The 19,458-nt window shown below is 39.7% G+C and overlaps 1 protein-coding gene across 3 annotated transcripts in view; it reads left to right on the top strand.

Moving 5' to 3' along the window:
- LOC134826248 (clathrin heavy chain 1-like) overlaps positions 1-14,142 on the top strand; it is a 106,863-nt gene extending 92,721 nt beyond the window's left edge. The window contains exons 2-28 of one of the 3 annotated variants that reach the window (XM_063838555.1): positions 252-324; positions 481-585; positions 786-888; positions 1,238-1,387; positions 2,890-3,104; positions 3,391-3,471; positions 3,793-3,891; positions 4,092-4,265; positions 4,741-4,938; positions 5,181-5,381; positions 5,570-5,662; positions 6,305-6,487; positions 6,637-6,774; positions 7,006-7,562; positions 7,726-7,804; positions 7,931-8,308; positions 8,450-8,572; positions 8,689-9,018; positions 9,159-9,351; positions 9,509-9,831; positions 9,983-10,258; positions 10,401-10,578; positions 10,729-10,832; positions 10,976-11,479; positions 11,598-11,673; positions 11,971-12,011; positions 12,814-14,142. In XM_063838555.1, coding sequence (XP_063694625.1) covers positions 283-324; positions 481-585; positions 786-888; positions 1,238-1,387; positions 2,890-3,104; positions 3,391-3,471; positions 3,793-3,891; positions 4,092-4,265; positions 4,741-4,938; positions 5,181-5,381; positions 5,570-5,662; positions 6,305-6,487; positions 6,637-6,774; positions 7,006-7,562; positions 7,726-7,804; positions 7,931-8,308; positions 8,450-8,572; positions 8,689-9,018; positions 9,159-9,351; positions 9,509-9,831; positions 9,983-10,258; positions 10,401-10,578; positions 10,729-10,832; positions 10,976-11,479; positions 11,598-11,673; positions 11,971-12,005 — 4,938 coding nt within the window. In that variant the 5' untranslated portion in view covers positions 252-282 and the 3' untranslated portion in view covers positions 12,006-12,011; positions 12,814-14,142. Of the gene's footprint in view, positions 1-250; positions 325-480; positions 586-785; positions 889-1,237; positions 1,388-2,889; positions 3,105-3,390; positions 3,472-3,792; positions 3,892-4,091; positions 4,266-4,740; positions 4,939-5,180; positions 5,382-5,569; positions 5,663-6,304; positions 6,488-6,636; positions 6,775-7,005; positions 7,563-7,725; positions 7,805-7,930; positions 8,309-8,449; positions 8,573-8,688; positions 9,019-9,158; positions 9,352-9,508; positions 9,832-9,982; positions 10,259-10,400; positions 10,579-10,728; positions 10,833-10,975; positions 11,480-11,597; positions 11,674-11,970; positions 12,012-12,813 lie in introns of all 3 variants that reach the window. The other 2 variants (XM_063838553.1, XM_063838554.1) reach the window with 2 other exon arrangements.
- Positions 14,143-19,458: the final 5,316 nt, after the last annotated feature.

The following is a 19,458-nucleotide window of genomic DNA, read 5'->3' as shown; positions in this document are numbered from 1 at the left end:
CTGAATAATTTCCATAGTCTGGTTTCCACCCAGTTCTGTAATTTCAATTCTGAATAGCTTAGATTTTGTGATGTTAATATTATTTTTCAGTTAAACCCCTCTTTTCAAATCTATCTATAAGAGCAAGTTTTTATAGCTGTAAGTGTAAGCCCCTCTGCATCTTTTAATTCCTAACTTTCTTTAGATATGTACATTATGCTTAAATTTACATATTATGTAATTGTTCTTTTCACAGATATATTTTATATAGGGTAGGGTAGCTGTAAAATCGAAGAAGCCAACATGGCACAAGTGATGCCTATCCGGTTTCAAGAGCACTTGCAGGTTTGTTGATCATGTCCTCGTTTGTATTTAGATGCCCAACTTTTGGTCATATTTTTACAAGAGCTCCATTGCAGCTTCTTTTCTGAATTCTGATTCTTACAGACTATTCTTCAAACTCCTGACTCGGAAATTGATGTAACAGTAAAATTATTTCAGCTCACCAATATTGGCATTAACAGTGCCAACATCGGTTTTTCGATGATCACCATGGAATCAGATAAATTCATATGTATCAGAGAAAAAAATGGCGACCAGTCCCAAGTAAGTAATATATGAAATCATTAATTAAGCTTTTTTTACTGGTTCTAGACTGGAAATTCTCATACCTATCACCTAATTGGGTGAAACTGATCACTGATGTAATCAACGAGAAGTTTTAGTCTGTCATAACAATCAGACCATCTGATCGAATCCGATTGCTCATCTAATCTATTTTTACTAATGATATTTTCCTTGATCAGGTAGTAATAGTTGATATGGCAGATCCAAACAATCCCATAAGACGTCCAATTTCTGCAGATTCTGCTATTATGAACCCCTCAAGTAAAGTTATAGCCCTTAAAGGTACGTGTTAACTTACTTGTACTATTAAATTTTACTTTAATTTATCATAATACTGTAGTTTATTTACATCAAACTATAGCTTACGCCTCACATCGTGCTTCATATCATATCATGTCGTTAATAATTAGATTTTGTCTACCTCAGCGCCTGCCAACCAGGTGTTTTAAAAAGTTATTAATCTGTTTTGCATCTTTTTCCGCCCATGTATAATATTGTTACATGTATCCTCACACACGCGCAATGTGTTCATGTTTGATTTTTTGTCTAAATGGCAATTTAACTCACATTATTAATTAGTAATCGTAATGATTAAAACTAAAATTTTCTAACACACTTCCTATTCTTTCAGCTGGTCGGACATTACAGATATTTAATTTGGAAATGAAAAGTAAGATAAAAGCCCACGTATCAAATGAAGATGTCATCTTTTGGAAGTGGATCTCAGTTAACACTATCGCACTTGTAACAGAAAACACCGTCTATCATTGGCCCATGGAAGGTAAGACAAATGCTGATTATTTTTGTGTCTTTATTTATAATTATTTTTCATGGTATGATTTGAAAAACTCATTCTACATTTTCTCATTACATTTGCTTTGTACATAGTTTGCAAATTTTTATGTAAGATTTTTAGAAGACTTCCTCAATCTATAGCATAGCTGTTTTAAACTAATCAAAACACTACATATCCATTACATTTACTGGGTAAATGTAAGTATTAAGTAACAGGCTTTGATGGGAATAATTTGGCTGAGTCTTATTTGTTAATGAAAAGCACTAATTATATGTAACACCGTGTACTAGCACTGATTCCTACATGTCATTCCCCTTTATTGATTTTCTGAAGAGCGTCTGGTATTTTTCCTTCCTATTGAGCTGGAGTTGCTTTAAAAAGACTGAATTTGAATATCATGAGACGAATTTATAATGGTTTTGCGGTATTCACACAATTGGAAGAGTAACTCGTTTACAATTTTTATGCTTCTAAATCTAGCGTGTTGGTCTGAACTCTGAAGTCAGCTGTTAACTGTTCCTTTGAAGTAGTGTCATGTAATGTAGTCATGAATTATGTAGTATGAATGGCAGTGTATAACTTAGTAACATCTAACTAAACGAAGCCTCAGTGCTCTAATAGATAGTCACATGATAGTCACGTGATAGTATGTACCTCGTGTTGTCTGGATGTTATAATTGGGTACGGCAGGCTTTTATCAAATGAGAACTTGAGAACATTCACAGTACATTCATTTAATCTGTAGCGTCGCTTGTAATTCTAGACGAATTAAGTCAGTGTATGGAATTTCACTGTTTACATCATGTAACATTTGTTTTCAGACTTCAGAGATCCCCTTAACATGACAGTGTATTCACATTTCACGGTTGTACTTCACTTTCAATATGACGTATTAAGTGTAAATATAAATTGAGATGAGTAGTTCCAAATTAAACAGTAACTTAGCTTCATATTGATGTAATCTGTAAGGTGGAAAGCGGTAAACATAAGGTCAGACACATGTTTGATAAAATTTCCTTATCTTTTTTCCATTAACCTGCCTGTAATACGATAGTTGATAACGTTCTGACCCAAGCAGTCCTATCCTAAGAGTTTGTTCACGTTTGGTATTACATAAAGGGGAAAATATCATACATAACCTAGAAGAGAAACAACTTAAAGTTAAATTTCTGACGATAAATTATGTAAAGCTGCCCCTTACATCACTCAGCCAGCTCAAAATAGACGGTTGAAAATGGTATCACGACCACTGTAGCTTTCAATGCATGCTATTTGTTAATATGAAGGATTTCGGAGTTACATCGTAGACAGACCATCGTGGTCGTCCTGCCATTCATTCTATTCTGTGCTACATGACAAACTCAACTACCATGGTTTACACTCACATATAATTATGTCTTCTGATTGGGAAAGTACAATTTTTGAATCTTTTCTCCATCTTGGTAACTTTTTGTAGATAACAAATAAGCTGACACTGTTAATTTCAGGGGACGCCCTGCCACAGAAAGTATTCGATAGACACAGCACATTGAAGGGATGTCAGATAATAAACTATAGGACGGATGAAGCTATGAAGTGGCTTCTTCTGGTCGGTATCTCGGCTCAACAGCAACGTGTGGTGGGAGCCATGCAGCTTTACTCGGTGGACAGGAATGTTTCTCAACCTATCGAGGGACATGCTGCTGCTTTCGTCCCTTTCACGGTACGTTTTTTGTGTTTGTACTTAGCCTTTTGTTAAATTATTGTATTTGTTAAGTTATTGTTGTGTGGTCATTCAGGGTTGATCATGCACATTTGTCTTACCTTCTGATCGCAAGATTTTGGATCATTATATTTTGAATTCTGCCTCAAAAGCTTGAGCTGATTGGTGAAATGCAAACATAATAAATACCCCAAAAGTCATATCATTTACAATATAGATTTGTTATGAATACTTATTTGAATTGAATAGCTGTTATTAAAGTTTACCTCAACTTCCCTCTCCTCAGGTTGAAGGCAACAAAAACCCCAGCAACATATTCGCTTTCTCAGTCAGGAATCAGACGGGCGGTAAACTTCACATCATAGAGGTAAGTGTGTGAAACCTGAGAATGAACTAACTGCCGTAAAAAAGAGCCCCACTTTTTTAGAACAGTAGAAAAAACGAGAGTCACGCGGAGATCATGAGATATAGCGTGACGTAATGAGACTTGCTGTGACGTAATGAGACTTGCTGTACATATTTTAAAGTTCAACACATCATGGTACATGTGACATTGTGACTCGTCCAATATTTCGTAATATACACACGCAGCTCAACTAGATGGAACAAACACACAGATGTTTTTACTGAAGTCCATTACTTTATGTAAATTGTAACGTGATATTACCAATGTTTTATCCTCCTATAGGTTGGTGCACCCGCAGAAGGAAACACTGCTTTCACCAAGAAGACTGTTGATGTTTTCTTCCCTGCTGAGGCTCCCAACGATTTCCCGGTTGCAATGCAGGTGAGAAGCCTAATCGAATATGCATTATTCCAATTTTGGACACATAGTTTCCACATTCATAAAGTGTTTTAATGTACAGTAACCGTGTATCTATCTGAAAAATGTATGCCTTAATTATGCAGTGATCACGTTTAACCGCTAATAAAACTGATCATTAATGTAAACTACACCCAACGCTAACAAGAATCTCTGGAATTTAGGCGAGCAAGGAGCACGGTTTACTTTACATGATAACGAAATACGGGTACATCCACCTGTACGACATAGAGACCGGGACCTGTATCTACATGAACCGTATCTCCGGGGACACTATATTTGTGACAGCCCCTCATGAAGCAAGTAACGGAATTGTGGGAGTCAACAGGAAGGGCCAGGTATGTACGTGGCGAAATGACCGTATCTTGGCTATCGCCCTATCCAGGAATCATTTACATTTTATTATTTGAGCCGCGCGCAGCGCAATAAAGCGAACAGTGTCAGCAAATTCCGGGTCGAACGCATACAAAGCACAATTTTCGAAGCAGCGTGTTATACGCCAACTGGCCACGTACATACTTCTTGGACATAATAGAAACCAGATACCTGGATTTTCGGACTAAATTTCCTTCACATATCTCTGCTTTGAAACGCTTTGAAACGACAGTCCTCATAAATAATTCTCTAGACGCGATGAAATCAGCACAACTCTACTAATTTCCAACATTATCATGCTGACAGTAGCTTTGTGCGCAGCGGTGCAAAGCAATCGTTAAAAATGACTTTGCTAATCTTGAGCAAATCACTGATTACATAGGCTTACATATTTCCCCACCCCTATTGGTATGTACAATGAAATGTATCCCATGTCAGGTACTATCAGTCAGCATAGATGAGGACAATATAGTTGGTTACATTACCAACCAATTGAAGAACCCGGAACTCGCCTTGAAGATCTCTGTGCGCTGTAACCTGGCAGGAGCTGAGGAACTGTTTGTCAGAAGGTTCAACATGCTGTTCGGACAGGGCCAGTACTCTGAAGCTGCCAAAGTTGCTGCCAGTGCTCCAAAGGTAACACGTCAGAACATATTTGGTAAAGCTTATTTATAGGGGTTCTGGCAGAGTTACCGTGGGTGACAGTTACGGATATATTTCTATAGCTATTATATTGAATATTCATATTGTTCTCTGACAGGGCGTGTACATTACTACGTCAACTTACTCTAATTATCTAATGTACATTGTACGCATGAAAATTGGAACTAGACTGTCATTGTACACGAATTGCGTCTGAATCAATGTTTTGTTATCAGGGTATATTGAGAACACCTCAAACGATCCAAAGATTCCAGCAATGTCCAGCACAACCTGGCCAAGCTTCTCCTTTACTCCAATACTTTTCTATCCTCTTGGAAACCAGCCAACTCAACAAAGCTGAATCTCTGGAGCTCGCCAGACCTGTTCTCCAGCAAGGCCGAAATCAACTCCTGGAGAAATGGCTCGTTGAAGGAAAGGTGAGTACAACAGCTACAGCAGACAGCTATGAGTAGTACCCTACTCATTTTTATCATCACTGAGAATAGTACCCTCCCAATTTAATACCTTTCAGCACTTTCCTTACTCCCTTGGGATTTGGTTATTAATAATATCTATCGTGTATATATTTACGATGTTCCAAAATGCTCAGTAATTATGTTCCCAGCTCGAATGCAGTGAAGAATTGGGGGATCTCATCAAAGCTCACGACTCAACTCTTGCTCTGTCCGTCTATCTGAGGGCTAATATCCCGCAAAAGGTCAGTGGTCACATGGTCCCCTGGTTTTACAGTATTTTTCACTTCTAAGTAGGTCGACTCTGCAGCTCCTAAAATAGTTTCTTGAAGAGAAATTTTGGAGCTTAGTGAGTCAAAATAAGTGCATGGCATGGATTGCTATTTTTTAGTTTCATAGGTCTGTCAAGTGTTCTGCAATTGAAACTGGGACCAGCGGATGAAACGACTCAGAGTGCAACCAAGACCTTGAGTTGGAACATTCAGACTTTTCAATTATTCAGTTTTGAGAGCGCAATTTATAGTTTATCATTCATATAATGTCTATATCGAAGTTTTTGCATGTTTCTATCTATATAAGTACCTGTAATTTACTGCACATAATTTTTGAGCTGTTTAAGTTTTTTGTAAATCAGGGAAGTTAAGAAAATGTTTTACAGAGTATTTTTGTACTTTTACTGTCGTAGATAACGCAATTTGTTTACCACATTGATATATTCTCATTATTCTTTGTCTAGTAGATACATTTCTTTGTATCAACTGCAACCGAAGAAATCAATATGATGAATTCAATAATTACCTTGATTTCTGTGAAGCAGCAATTTTAACTGCAGAAGATTTCAATGTGATTCTAGAATTTTCTACCTCAGCTTAACATGCTTCATCCAGGTCATTATCTGTTTTGCCGAGACAAACCAGTTCCAAAAGATCGTTTTGTATGCGAAGAAAGTCGCCTACACTCCTGACTATATCTTCCTTCTGCGTAATGTGATGCGGGGTAATGTAGAGAATGGTGCTGCTTTCGCCGGTATGCTCGTTCAGGATGATCCTCCTCTAGCTGATATTGAGAGTGTGAGTGAATCTTCATCTTGATAAAATCTCGTTTTCGTCAATGTGTTAAAAATGTTTGACGATGACTCTACTGAAGGTTGGAAGATAGAAAATAAAATAGCCTTTTCTTGAGCTGACATCATCCTATTAACTGATTTTTATCTTTACAGATTACAAATGTGTTCATGGAACAGAACCTAATACCTCAATGCACATCATTCTTGCTTGATGCTCTGAAACACAACAAGCCTGAAGAAGGACATCTCCAAACCAGACTTCTTGAGATGAACTTGATGAGTGCCCCACAGGTTTGTTCTGAATTTCATCTCAAAATAGGATCTATAAATAGACCAAAGCTTTGTTTACCAGTTAGGAGATTGCTGATTAATCAGCTAAACTGGATTTAGTAAAACAAACATCATGCATGCTCCTAACACAGGTAAGTTCGATCAAACACGGTTCTGTTTCATCAAATAAAGTTTTGTTTTCAATCAAATACAGCTGTATTTTAGATCTCTGATAGTCTCCATAAATCTCAGGTAGCCGACGCTATTCTTGGGAACCAGATGTTCACCCACTACGATCGAGCCCACATTGCCCAGCTTTGTGAGCAGGCTCAGCTTCTTCAGCGTGCTCTCGAGCATTACACCGACATCTTCGACATCAAACGTGCCATTGTGCACACCCATCTTCTCAAGCCGGAGTGGCTGGTGGAATACTTCGGTTCACTCAGCGTCGATGACAGTTTGGAATGTCTGAAAGCCATGTTGACTGCCAATCTTCGACAAAACCTACAAATCTGCGTTCAGATAGCTGGAAAGTACCACGAACAGCTGGGTACCACCAAGCTGATCGAGCTCTTTGAAAGCTTCAAGAGCTTCGAGGGACTTTTCTACTTCCTGGGAAGTATCGTGAACTTCAGCCAAGAAGCGGAGGTGCACTTCCGGTACATACAGGCGGCCTGTAAAACTGGTCAGATCAAGGAGGTTGAGAGAATCTGCAGAGAGAGCAGCTGCTACGATCCTGAGAGGGTGAAGAACTTCTTGAAGGAGGCTAAACTCGCCGATCAGCTTCCGCTCATAATCGTCTGTGACAGGTAAAATAAGGATATATAAACAGCTACTCGATCAAACATAATTTTTTATGTGTTTTCCTCTTTGAATCCATCGCAGAAGTAGATATGATTGTGTCCGTTAAGGGAAAAGTAGGAGCTTTCGCTTACATGGATTCAATATATTTGACAACATTTATTTTCGCAGGTTCAACTTTGTTCACGATTTGGTGATGTATCTGTACAAGAACAATTTGCAGAAATACATTGAGATCTACGTCCAGAAAGTAAGTTGTTTTAAAATTTGTTTTAAAGTTTTAAAAATGGCCCTTACTTACTTTCCGTTTACCTACCACTACTAGTTTATTTCACAGTGTGATATTTTCTCAATAGGTCTGACATGTCTTTCTCAGGTCAATCCCTCCCGTCTTCCCGCGGTTGTTGGTGGACTTCTTGACGTTGACTGCGCTGAAGACATCGTCAAAAACCTGATCCTAACAGTCCGAGGACAGTTCTCTACAGACGAGCTAGTAGAGGAGGTTGAGAAGAGGAACCGTCTGAAACTGCTCATGCCCTGGCTGGAGGGGCGGGTCCACGAGGGAGTCAACGAGCCTGCTACTCACAACGCTCTTGCTAAGATCTACATTGATAGCAACAATAACCCGGAGAGGTTCCTGAAAGAAAACCAGTTCTACGATAGCGAGGTTATCGGGAAGTATTGCGAGAAAAGGGATCCTCATCTGGCATGTGTTTCTTACGAGAGAGGTGGTTGCGACATGGAGCTCATCAGGGTAAGAAACAAAATAAGATCTATTCAGGCCTGTGAATTGAGCAGTTGAATTAATTGAGCTGATGGCTGCCGCCTGCCATACTCTGCACAATTATTCATAGAAAGTTGTTTCATTATTTTAGAAAGTAACGTTAACTCTTAGGTGTGTAACGCGAACTCGCTGTTCAAATACGCAGCCAGACATCTGGTACGAAAGAGGGACCAACCACTGTGGGAACATGTCCTGAACCCAGAGAATACCTTCAGACGTCCTCTAATTGACCAGGTCAGATTATCTTTCCTACATCAGCAAGACATTTTACTTCACGGCTCCTTTTGTTATGTCCAGATATGGATTAGAATATTCATGAAATACCACTGTCTTACACGAATATTGTCCAGGTCGTCCAAACAGCTCTGAGTGAGACCCAGGATGCTGACGATGTCTCCACCACTGTCCGTGCCTTCATGGCTGCTGACCTGCCCAACGAGCTCATCGAGCTTCTGGAGAAAATTGTCCTGGAAAATTCTGTATTCAGCGATCACAGGAACTTGCAGAACTTACTGATCTTGACGGCTGTGAAAGCTGATCCTACAAGAGTTATGGAGTACATCACCAGGCTGGATAACTACGATGCTCCTGACATTGCTAACATCGCAATCACCAATCAGTTGTTCGAGGAAGCCTTCGCTATCTTCAAGAAATTCGATGTTAACACATCTGCCGTCCAAGTAAGTCGCCCTATTGAAATTTTACAGGTTTCTTTACTTGTACTCACAATGCAATCTACGGGTGTGTAGATAATCCTTCTGGTACCTTCAGTTTAATCTTGCTCAGTCCAATCTCCAAATAAACTATGTACTATTATCAGGTGTTGATTGAGCACGTAAAGAATCTAGACCGAGCGTACGAGTTTGCTGAGAGGTGCAATGACCCAACTGTATGGTCTGAGCTTGCCCGGGCTCAGCTAAACTCTGGAGCTGTTAAAGACGCCATCGACTCCTTCATCAAGGCTGATGATCCTTCTGCGTATCTAGATGTTATTGAAGCAGCTAGAGCAAATGGTATGTTGCTGTCTGCGGATAAATATTGCTTCACAAACATCTTGAGATTTTATTATTTTAAGCTAACAATTTGTAAAAGCCAGAATTGTGTTTCAATTCTCTCATTAAATCACTCGAGATATGATTTTGTTTAAAGCTAGACCTGATATTTTCCCAGATGGTTATGAAGACATGGTGAGATACCTGCAGATGGCTCGCAAGAAGGCCAGAGAAGCTATCATCGAGACCGAGCTGGTGTTCGCTTACGCTAAAGTTAACCGTCTTGCTGATTTGGAAGAGTTTATCTCCTCTCCAAACATTGCCCAGATCCAACAAGTAGGAGATAGATGTTATGATGAGGGCTTGTACGAGCCTGCCAGGATTCTCTACAACAATGTCAGCAACTACGCTCGTCTTGCATCAACTCTCGTTCATCTGGGAGAATACCAGGCCGCCGTGGACGGAGCTCGCAAGGCAAACAGTACCAAGACATGGAAAGAGGTAAGAAACACTTTAAAAACATTTGGTTTTTCAATATTTCTTTATTTTGCCCAATTTTGTCCAATCCTTCAAAGCACATGCCACTATTTACGTCAGATTGCTGAAATCCCCTCGACATTTAACATCAAACCTAACAAACTTTACCATCCAGGTTTGTTTCGCGTGTGTTGAGGCTGGAGAATTCAGGATGGCTCAGATGTGTGGTCTTCACATTGTGGTCCACGCTGATGAGCTTGAGGAACTGATTGGACACTACCAGAGCCGGGGCTTCTTCCAGGAGCTTATCCAGCTGCTGGAGGCTGCTCTGGGTCTGGAACGAGCTCACATGGGCATGTTTACCGAGCTGGCTATCTTGTACTCCAAATACAACACCCCTAAGATGAGGGAACATCTCGAACTGTTCTGGTCTCGTGTCAACATCCCCAAGGTACAGTTAAATTAATATCAGAAGTTTTGAGATCTTATTGTTGACATTTAGCAGCCTTAGTTTCACCGAATAGTGAAACAATTGACTTTTATTTTGATCGGATTTACTTTCATTTGTGTATATCTAAACTCCCTCATGTTAGGTATTGAGAGCAGCTGAACAAGCCCACTTGTGGCCGGAACTTGTCTTCCTGTATGATAAGTACGAAGAGTACGATAACGCTATCCAGACCATGATGAGTCATCCTACCCAATGCTGGAAAGAAGCCATGTTCAAGGATATCATCACCAAAGTTGCTAACATCGAACTATACTACAAAGGTATGCACGCTTTTCTAGCCGCATATCCTGACTGGATTTTGTGCACCAATATCCGGATAGTCCACATTATTTTCCGTTTTGCGCATGTAAAGCAAACGATTTCTTATCTAGAAACTTGATAGTAGGGTTGTAACCAGTGTCCCATTTCAGCCTTATCTCACTACCTGGAGTTCAAGCCAATGTTGCTGAACGACCTCCTATTGGTCCTTACTCCCCGGCTCGACCACACTCGTGCTGTGGGATACTTCCAGAAGGTAGGTCGAGTGGAGGTGCTCTTGGGTCACGTGGTTTTGTCTGGAATTTATACTTTACTAAAATTATGCTCCATAATAAAGCAGCATGATATGACCTGTCAAATGGCGACGGATATTTGGAAAATAATAATGGGTTTTTTCAGGTTGGCCAACTGTCTCTGGTTCTGCCCTACGTCAAGAGCGTCCAGTCTCACAACAACAAAGTAATTAACGAAGCCCTCAACAACAGTTACATCGAAAACGAAGATTACGACAGCCTACGGGAGTCAATCGACAACTTCAACAACTTCGACAACATCGCACTGGCTCAGCGCATGGAGAAACACGAGCTCATAGAGTTCCGGCGAATTGCAGCTTACCTCTTCAAGATGAACAACAGATGGAAGCAGGCTGTGGAACTGTGCAAAAAGGATCACCTCTACAAGGACGCGATGGAGTACGCAGCGGAGTCACGTGACACCGAGATTTCAGAGACTCTGATGGGATGGTTCCTGGACAACGAGAACTACGAGAGCTTTGCAGCTGGAACCTTTGTTATGTACGACATGTTGAGACCTGATGTCATATTGGAGCTCGGCTGGAGACACAACATCATGGACTTTGCCATGCCTTATCTTATCCAGTGTGTACGAGAGTACACTCTCAAGGTTGGTGTTGGAATTTTAGTTTGGAATGTCAGGAATCCTAGACCAATACCTCTTCCAAAGTGTAATGAAATGCCTATAACGTTATTCCTGACAAATATTTCATATTTTCACTTTTCAGGTTGATAAGTTGGAAGTGTCAGATGAAACGAGGACGAAGGAAGCGGAAACAAACAACCAGCAGCCACTAGTACTCGGTAAATATAATAAATTTTAGCTAACCCTACTTTCATTCGACTCTAAAGATATTTCCCAACACTGATTTTCTCATAAAGCTACCGATGTTTTATGAGCAACTCCGCACTTAAGCTGAATCAACCCATTCTAAACAGCACTGCTCTACTTTTTGCAATATTGGACACATAAATTTTACTCAAAACTTTCATACTGTTTAATGGAAACTATGTGTTATACCATTCCCACGTGTCTATTAGCAAGTTAATGAAGTAATCAGGTATCTGTGATTACTTAATTAATGGGTTTGTATCTGCCAGAGAGTCAACTGGCTATAGGATATTATTCTAGCTGAAGCTTTGTAAGTAATTTAAAGGCAGTTTAAACTTTCCGTGCTCTCTCTACCATGAAGTGTTTGTGATGTTCCCAATGTTAAGGAATTTGTTGTGAAAATGTATCGTGCGTTTATATTTCTGAAGAAAGTCCACATTTCAGAAGAAACTTGAGGTGAAGTAAACCGGTAATATAGTGTGTGTTTACACCTTTACTACACCTTTACTACACCTTCCTTTACTAACTTGTTGATATTTTCAAAGCAAAGATTCGCTTCTACTTTTATAAAATGATCCGGGATCAGCTGGAAAGAGCCGGCGATATTGCAAAATTATTGATGTAACTGAGTAACTAGATTACACACACACACACTCGAATTGCGCTGTAGTATTTCATAATAATACGTGGTATTCTCTGTGTGTAATGTTAGTGGAGTATCAGGATCTGTGTGAGCACAATACAATTTTAAACACTCTCGCTACATTCCTGCTACACAAACATCCGGCCCTTCAGCCGGTTTGTATGCACTGGTATTTACATTCTGTGGCATTATCTGTGTACAATGTACACACATTATCTATGTACAATGTACAAACTCGAGTTTCCTTCGTCTGATCCAGCACACAGCTCTGTAACTGGCCCTCACAACCGATATCACATGTTTAGTGTTTACAGCCTTATTTTGATGACTATTGGCTAGTGTATTTTAGGTTCAATCTATGACAAATGGTTAAAAGGTTTAAACCGTAATAGGAACCCTATCCCCGGCATTTACCCTCCTATTGACCAGTTACCTAATTACTCATTAGTGACTAACCCTACTCTCACAGGGGAACAACTGATGATAACGAGCGGCCCGGCCCCATACAGTCCAATGCCAGGAATGTACGCTGCACCCCCACAGCAGATGCAGCAGCAGATGCCTCAACAGCAGATGCCCCAACAACTCTACAACGGCGGCTACGTAGGCACCATGTGATCCGGACTTGTGTGACGTCACTAGAGGAGGGGGGATCAGGTGATCGCCACACGTGGGATCACACCACGACACACATCAAGGAGACTGGTGATCAGATCACGTGGTCTGTAGCCACGTGGTTTGTAGTCACGTGGTCCGATGGTGTGTAGGATGAGAGGACAATATGTGCATGTGTGAGCTGGACTCGCGACGCCCCTTACGTTTATATATACCCTTTAGATACTGAGTACTACTATGTTATACATTTGTTGTATATAGTATGATGTATACTATAGTTACTGCACTAAATGTATAGTATATTTACATGAGATTCGTTTGTGTGTGACACTCGAAAGGCGAGGATGTTCAAATTATGTGGACTGTATTATTATTATCGTTAATTTAGTTTTTGTGTCGTGGTATCAAAATTAATTTAGTTTTTCATTTCAAATACATGACGTTGATGTTGTATAAAGATATGCTAGTAAGTAGTGTTACTGTTACGATATATAATTTGGATGAAGGTATATGCGTGGGGAACACCTACGCATAATATGACTCTCGTTAAATAATGGTAAATTACTATTTTGATAGCATTTGGTTTTTAATAAGTAGTAGCGGTTCTTGTGACTGAAGATTGTCATGCCGTTCGTACTTCATTTGAAGCTAAAGGACGAATTTATTAAAAATCGAATTTACCCTGATCATTTGCGATGCTTTTATGAGTTATCTAGGTGTTTTATTATTAAGCTGCAGATAACGGACGCAGCAATGCATTTTAAAAATATTTCTGTTATGGCAAGAGTTACATTCCTTGTCTGTATAGTAATTTATACTGTACCCTTATTAAGAGGAAATATGGTAGGAATCGAGGAGCAAATTTTCTATTTCGTCGCTAACTTTGGTCACATTTTCCTTCTCGGTATGTTACATTGTACTTGTTAAATGAACGTTGAGATTATGTCATGATGATTTGTTTTGACGTCATGTTCAGTGCGGTGAAGCTAATCGAATAAATGAAATTATGATCAAAGACTTGTATTAGCTTTTGTTTTGGAATCAAGGCCTTTTTCCAGTTAAATTAGTGTTAGGAACAACATAATTGATAATTCATTGAATGAGTGCGGCAAACATCTTTTAAATAAGATGAAATATTACTAATTAAAATTGTGTTGTGATTCTCTTACATTTATCATTGAAAGTTGTTTTTAATTTGTTATCAATGCCACGAGCTATCAAGAATGAACTTAAAAGATCGTATTCAAGGAATCCAGTTTATTTGGAACTGGAAAATCACTTTGACTCAGTACAGGGAACAGTCCAACCCCAATAATAATAATAATATAGGGGGGGGGGGGGGGGGGGGGGGGCAACCATATTAAAGTATATTAATGTACATCCCCGGGTCAAAATCAGAAAAAATCCTACATTTTAATATACTTTAATATACCTACAATTAGTAGATTAGAAGATAAGCCATTTGCTAACTCATACTTCATATATTTTGGCTCATAAATTGGTCAAGTATCAATATCTTTGAACAAGACTAACTTTACATGAAAGGTAAATCTAATCCATACATTAAATAAAACAAAATTTTTCACATAATTTTTTATAATGTAGGTATATTAAAGTATATTAAAGTATATTAAAGTATATATCCCGGGTCAAAATTGAAAAAAAAACCCTACATTTTAATATACTTTAATATGGTTCAAAATTTTAATGGAGAAAATGTAGGTATATTAAAGTATATTAAAGTATATTAAAGTTCCCCCCCCCCCCCAATATACGCGTTCACTTAAGAAATGCCGTTTTGAAGGCCTTCAGGTTTCTCGAAATAAAGAGAAGACTTGATTTGAAGATTTTTGACGATAGTGGGGTCTGAAGCCGGATAATTTAAGCAAACAGTAAAGTTAGCAGTTTTAGGGAAAAAATTGAAAATTATTTTGTTAATCTTGTCGCTGCCTGACCCACAATCTTCTCGACTAAGGACCGAAATTTTACAGTTTTTACTGAAATTATCACCCGCAACCAATTATCATTAGTCAATTATTATAGATAGCATCACAATTGAGAATTGGGGGGGGGGGGGGGGGGGGATAACTTTCTTTGTTTTTTTTGTTTAGGTAAAAGTAGTTTTTTGAAAAAAACAAAAAATACGTTATCCCCCGCAGAAGTTTGATCCGTCAGTTACAAACCAATTAGTAAGTTAATTGATAATGGTATGAAACCAAATTGGGGTACTGGAATTAGTCAAAATATCGAAAAAAACTGGCAAATCATACTGTCCCATACTCTGTCCCATTTTCAGTTTTTGAAGATGAAATTTCCAGGGCCGAAATTTTACAGTTTTGGCCGAATTTCTGACCCGCAACCAATTAGTCAGTCAACTATGTCTATAGATGCCAAATGACACGATTGAGGTGCTGGAAGTTTGATTCGGGTCGGAGGAAGCCAACAGCAGAAATCTTAACAAAACGAAAAGTTGAATTTTCAAAAGTCTGTCCCATTTTCAGATATGAAAATTTCTGAACACATACATATACATATATAATTGCTTTTGCATCGTTTTATTGAGCTCGCTTATCAGCAAATTTATCTACTGAGCAAGCGTTACCATCGGCTATCTCTGTGTGTATACATATTGTCTTGTATATACATTACACCATGGTTACGAGTTCTGAGAATGGTGGCAGTGAAAAAGTTAAGATTATCATCGGGAAGCTTATTGATAAAGCTGAAATGCACGTTAGACCGGTTATTTCTGCTTTTGATAATTCTCAGTCGTGTGCAGCTAACACTAAGCGTTTTGATCGGTTTTCTCTCCCAATACTTGAAAATTGTGCGGAATTCTTAAGAATTTCTCTCGCTGACAAGGACAATTTCAAGATATTTACGAAGAAATCGCTTATGGATCGTCTTTATTGTGGTTTCCAAGCTTTGATGCCCTCTAAATGTGCGGAATGTAGAGATGGGATGTCCTCTACCCACAACCCCCAACAGCAATTCGTGTCTTTCTCTGAAGAGAATTCAAATCAAGGAACTGAAAGAATCTGCCAGAAGTTCTTGAGCTGGAACTGTCCGCACGGAATTAGCGGAAAGAAGACAGTGAATGGAAATTGTTGTCCCCTCAAACATCCCCGAGTTTGTAATCAGTATAGAGTGTCTGGGTTTACTGGTAAGAAGGGATGTATAAAGGGTAAAAACTGTGCATTTTTTCACCCTGATATTTGCAAGGTAGCACTCGAAAGAGGATCGTGTCTCAACAAAGAATGTTCCAAGTTTCACCCCCTTTCTTGTAGAAAGAAGAAAAAGGAAGAACCCACTCGGGACAGGAATCAGAGATCCGGTATGCAGACAACCTCTAACTATAAGTCTAACTCTTCTTCTAGTTCGAGTGGTTTTTTAGAGCTACGAGACTTGGTCACGGGGATGGCGGCCAAGTTAGCAGCTCTAGAAAAGAAAATGGATCAAAGTGCCCCGTCCTCAGTGTGCCACCCTCCAGCACAACCAGTGGGACAAATGTTCTACCCATCCCAAGCAGCTCCTGCGATGATGAGTTTAGGTGTTCCCAGGCTACCCCAGCACCAGACTCCCTTCTCTCTTCCCTCCTACTTCTAAACCCCTCCGCTAAGAGTGCCGGGAGGTGGAAGCTGCAGGACCTTATAGGTCACTTAGACGAGAAGCGACAGGACGGACACCTGTTTCCTTTTATCGCCATCACAGAATCCTGGCTGAAATCATACCACCATGATGCTCAGTTAGAGGTTCCAGGATACTCTCTATCTCGGTGTGATCGCAGTAAAAGTAGTGGTGGGGGAGTAATGCTGTACTCTCTATCTTCTATCCCAGTCTCCCTATCAGAGAGTTTTGATGATAGTGTTTGTCAGGGAATCATCAATCTCTACCCCTCTGCTAAACTCTGTGTTGCGGTGGCGTACAGACCTCCTGATGCAACGGCCGCCAGTTTCTCAAAACTGTTGGACAGCTTTACTCATGTTATTGAGAACTGCGCTCCGAGCGACTACGACCTCTTTGTTACAGGGGACTTCAACTTACCACAGGTGGATTGGGAAACGCTCCAGATCCGAAGTGGGGGGGAGATCAGACTCCAATCTCTCCGCTCAGTGTTTAATACGGTTTATGTCCACTCACCTGCTCAGCCAGATGGTTACAACCCCGACCAGAGGGAGCAATGTGCTGGATCTAATAATGTGCAACAACGATCGGCTGGTGTGCAATGTAAGCTGTGAAGCTACAGAAATGTCCGATCACAACATGGTTAATGCTCTCCTCTCTTTTAACCCTGCATTACTCGAGGAAGCTAAGCTCACGTATCTGGACGAAATGAACTTTCGGGCTCTAGATTTTAACCATACTGATTTCGAGGAACTTAACGAAGCTCTCAGTAGTGTGGACTGGAAACAGGTTCGAGATTCCACTACCTTTGAAGAATTTCCTATAAGTTTTACACGTAAAGTGCTAAACGTTTGTCTTGAAAATGTCCCAAGGAAACGCCCTCCTAAAGGAAAACCGAATGTCTACAACTCGCTGAGAAGGAAGAAGTCCAGACTCAAGAATCGTCTTTCAGCGGCAGAGTGCAGCGGCGACCATGCTCGAATGAAACAGCTTGAAGACGAAATCGGATTAATCAGTTTTGAGATTAAGGAAGCTATACTACACCATTTTGATGAAGGCGAAAGGAGAGCGGTGAATAAGATAAAAGCTAATCCGAAATACTTTTATTCCTACTCGAAATCGTTCTCCAAAGTGAAGCAAAACATCACAACTCTTCTTAATAGTGAAAATAAGCTTGTCACAGAGAAGAAGGATCTTGCGAACATCCTCCAGACTCAGTTTTGCTCAGTCTATAGTGACCCTAACTGCCCCTACAAATCCATGCCTGAATTTGCGGTGCCGCCTATTACTTGTCGAGATAAAGAACTTGTCCTCACTCTCGATCACGTAAAGGACGCTATATCGGAACTAAAGCTTGACTCTGCACCGGGACCCGATGGCATCCCCTCCATCCTGCTGAAAAGATGTACCTCTAGCTTAGCGGTCCCTATCTATCTCATCTGGACAGAATCTGTGTCGTCTGGCATCGTCCCAAGCTACTACAAGACCGGATATGTCACTCCTCTCTTCAAGAAAGGTAGCAGATGTGAAGCTGTAAACTATAGACCTGTGACGCTGACTTCCCACGTAGTGAAGGTGTATGAAAGGGTCGTCAGAAAGCACATGACCCAGTACCTTGATTCTAATGATCTGTTATCGGACAAACAGCACGGATTCAGGTCAAATAGAAGCTGTCTCACCCAAATGTTGGAGCACTTTGACGACATATACGAAGGTTTCACGAAAGGAAATGACACCGATTCAATCTACCTCGACTTTGCAAAAGCTTTTGACAAAGTCGACTTGGATCTACTTCTTCTAAAGCTAAAAAGATATGGATTCCAGGAGAAGCTCTTAAGATGGATTCAATCCTTCTTAACTGGTCGTGACCAAGTTGTTGTCGTGAACGGTGTGCATTCAGACAGCGCTAAGGTGTTAAGCGGGGTGCCTCAGGGCAGTGTTTTAGGTCCGCTGTTCTTCCTGTTGTTCATCAACGACCTAGAGGACGTGGTTAAGCATTCTAGAGTGAGCTTCTTCGCAAACGATATAGTAAGGGGAAAAGTGGTCGATTTAAGGGTTCCGTTGGATTTGAATGTTCACAAGGATTTCTCAACGGAATATGGTAGTTAGGACCCCTACGAACATAATTAGACTTGTTGCCAATTTTGTATCTCAACGGAAACACCACTTTTACCACTTTTTACCACCTTTGTACCACTTTTCTGGTTTGCCAAATATCTTTAGTTGTGAACGTCGTAGAAGGCTGAAAATTAACCTAGATTGTTTATCTTATCAAGGAGTAAAACTTTTGTATCAAAAAATTTTTACATTGGACAATCAGCTAATTGGATAATTACCAATTAGTTAATCACCAAAAAAAGTGAAAATTTTTGATTGGCTCAAAATGATTGAAATCGTTTGAAACACGGAGAAATGTAGTTTTTAGAAAAACTTCAAAAATTTTTCTCTTAAAATTTTTTTTCGAGACTTCAAAAAAAAAAGTTTGAAAATTTGAAAATATTTTTTTCCGCCAAAAGTGATCGAATTGCATGAAACGTGGATAAAAATGCTTTGCAGAAAAACTTCGAAGATTTTTAGATTGGGGAATACTAAAATCATCAATATTTGAAGTTGGAGTTCAGTAAATCTCGACATATTTTAGTAATTAGGAATAGCTTAGCGGAAAGGGCTGGACCTGAAAAAGGTTAACCACACAATATTAGAGTTTCATAACTAATTACAATACAGCTTTATCAAATTCCACATAAAGAAACAGCACAAAAGGACCATTTAAGATCGAACCGATTTTACCTGCTGTACTATCATTTTATTGATTTCAATGATCAAAACCTCTGTCAATCTTGCCAATCTATACCGGGTATCTGAATGTACCGGA

This window comes from Bolinopsis microptera, chromosome 2, assembly GCF_026151205.1.
Source record: "Bolinopsis microptera isolate Bmic1 chromosome 2, MBARI_Bmic_1.0, whole genome shotgun sequence".
In the NCBI taxonomy this organism is placed as follows: Eukaryota; Metazoa; Ctenophora; class Tentaculata; order Lobata; family Bolinopsidae; genus Bolinopsis; species Bolinopsis microptera.
This window is presented reverse-complemented; position numbering and strand designations above follow the sequence as displayed.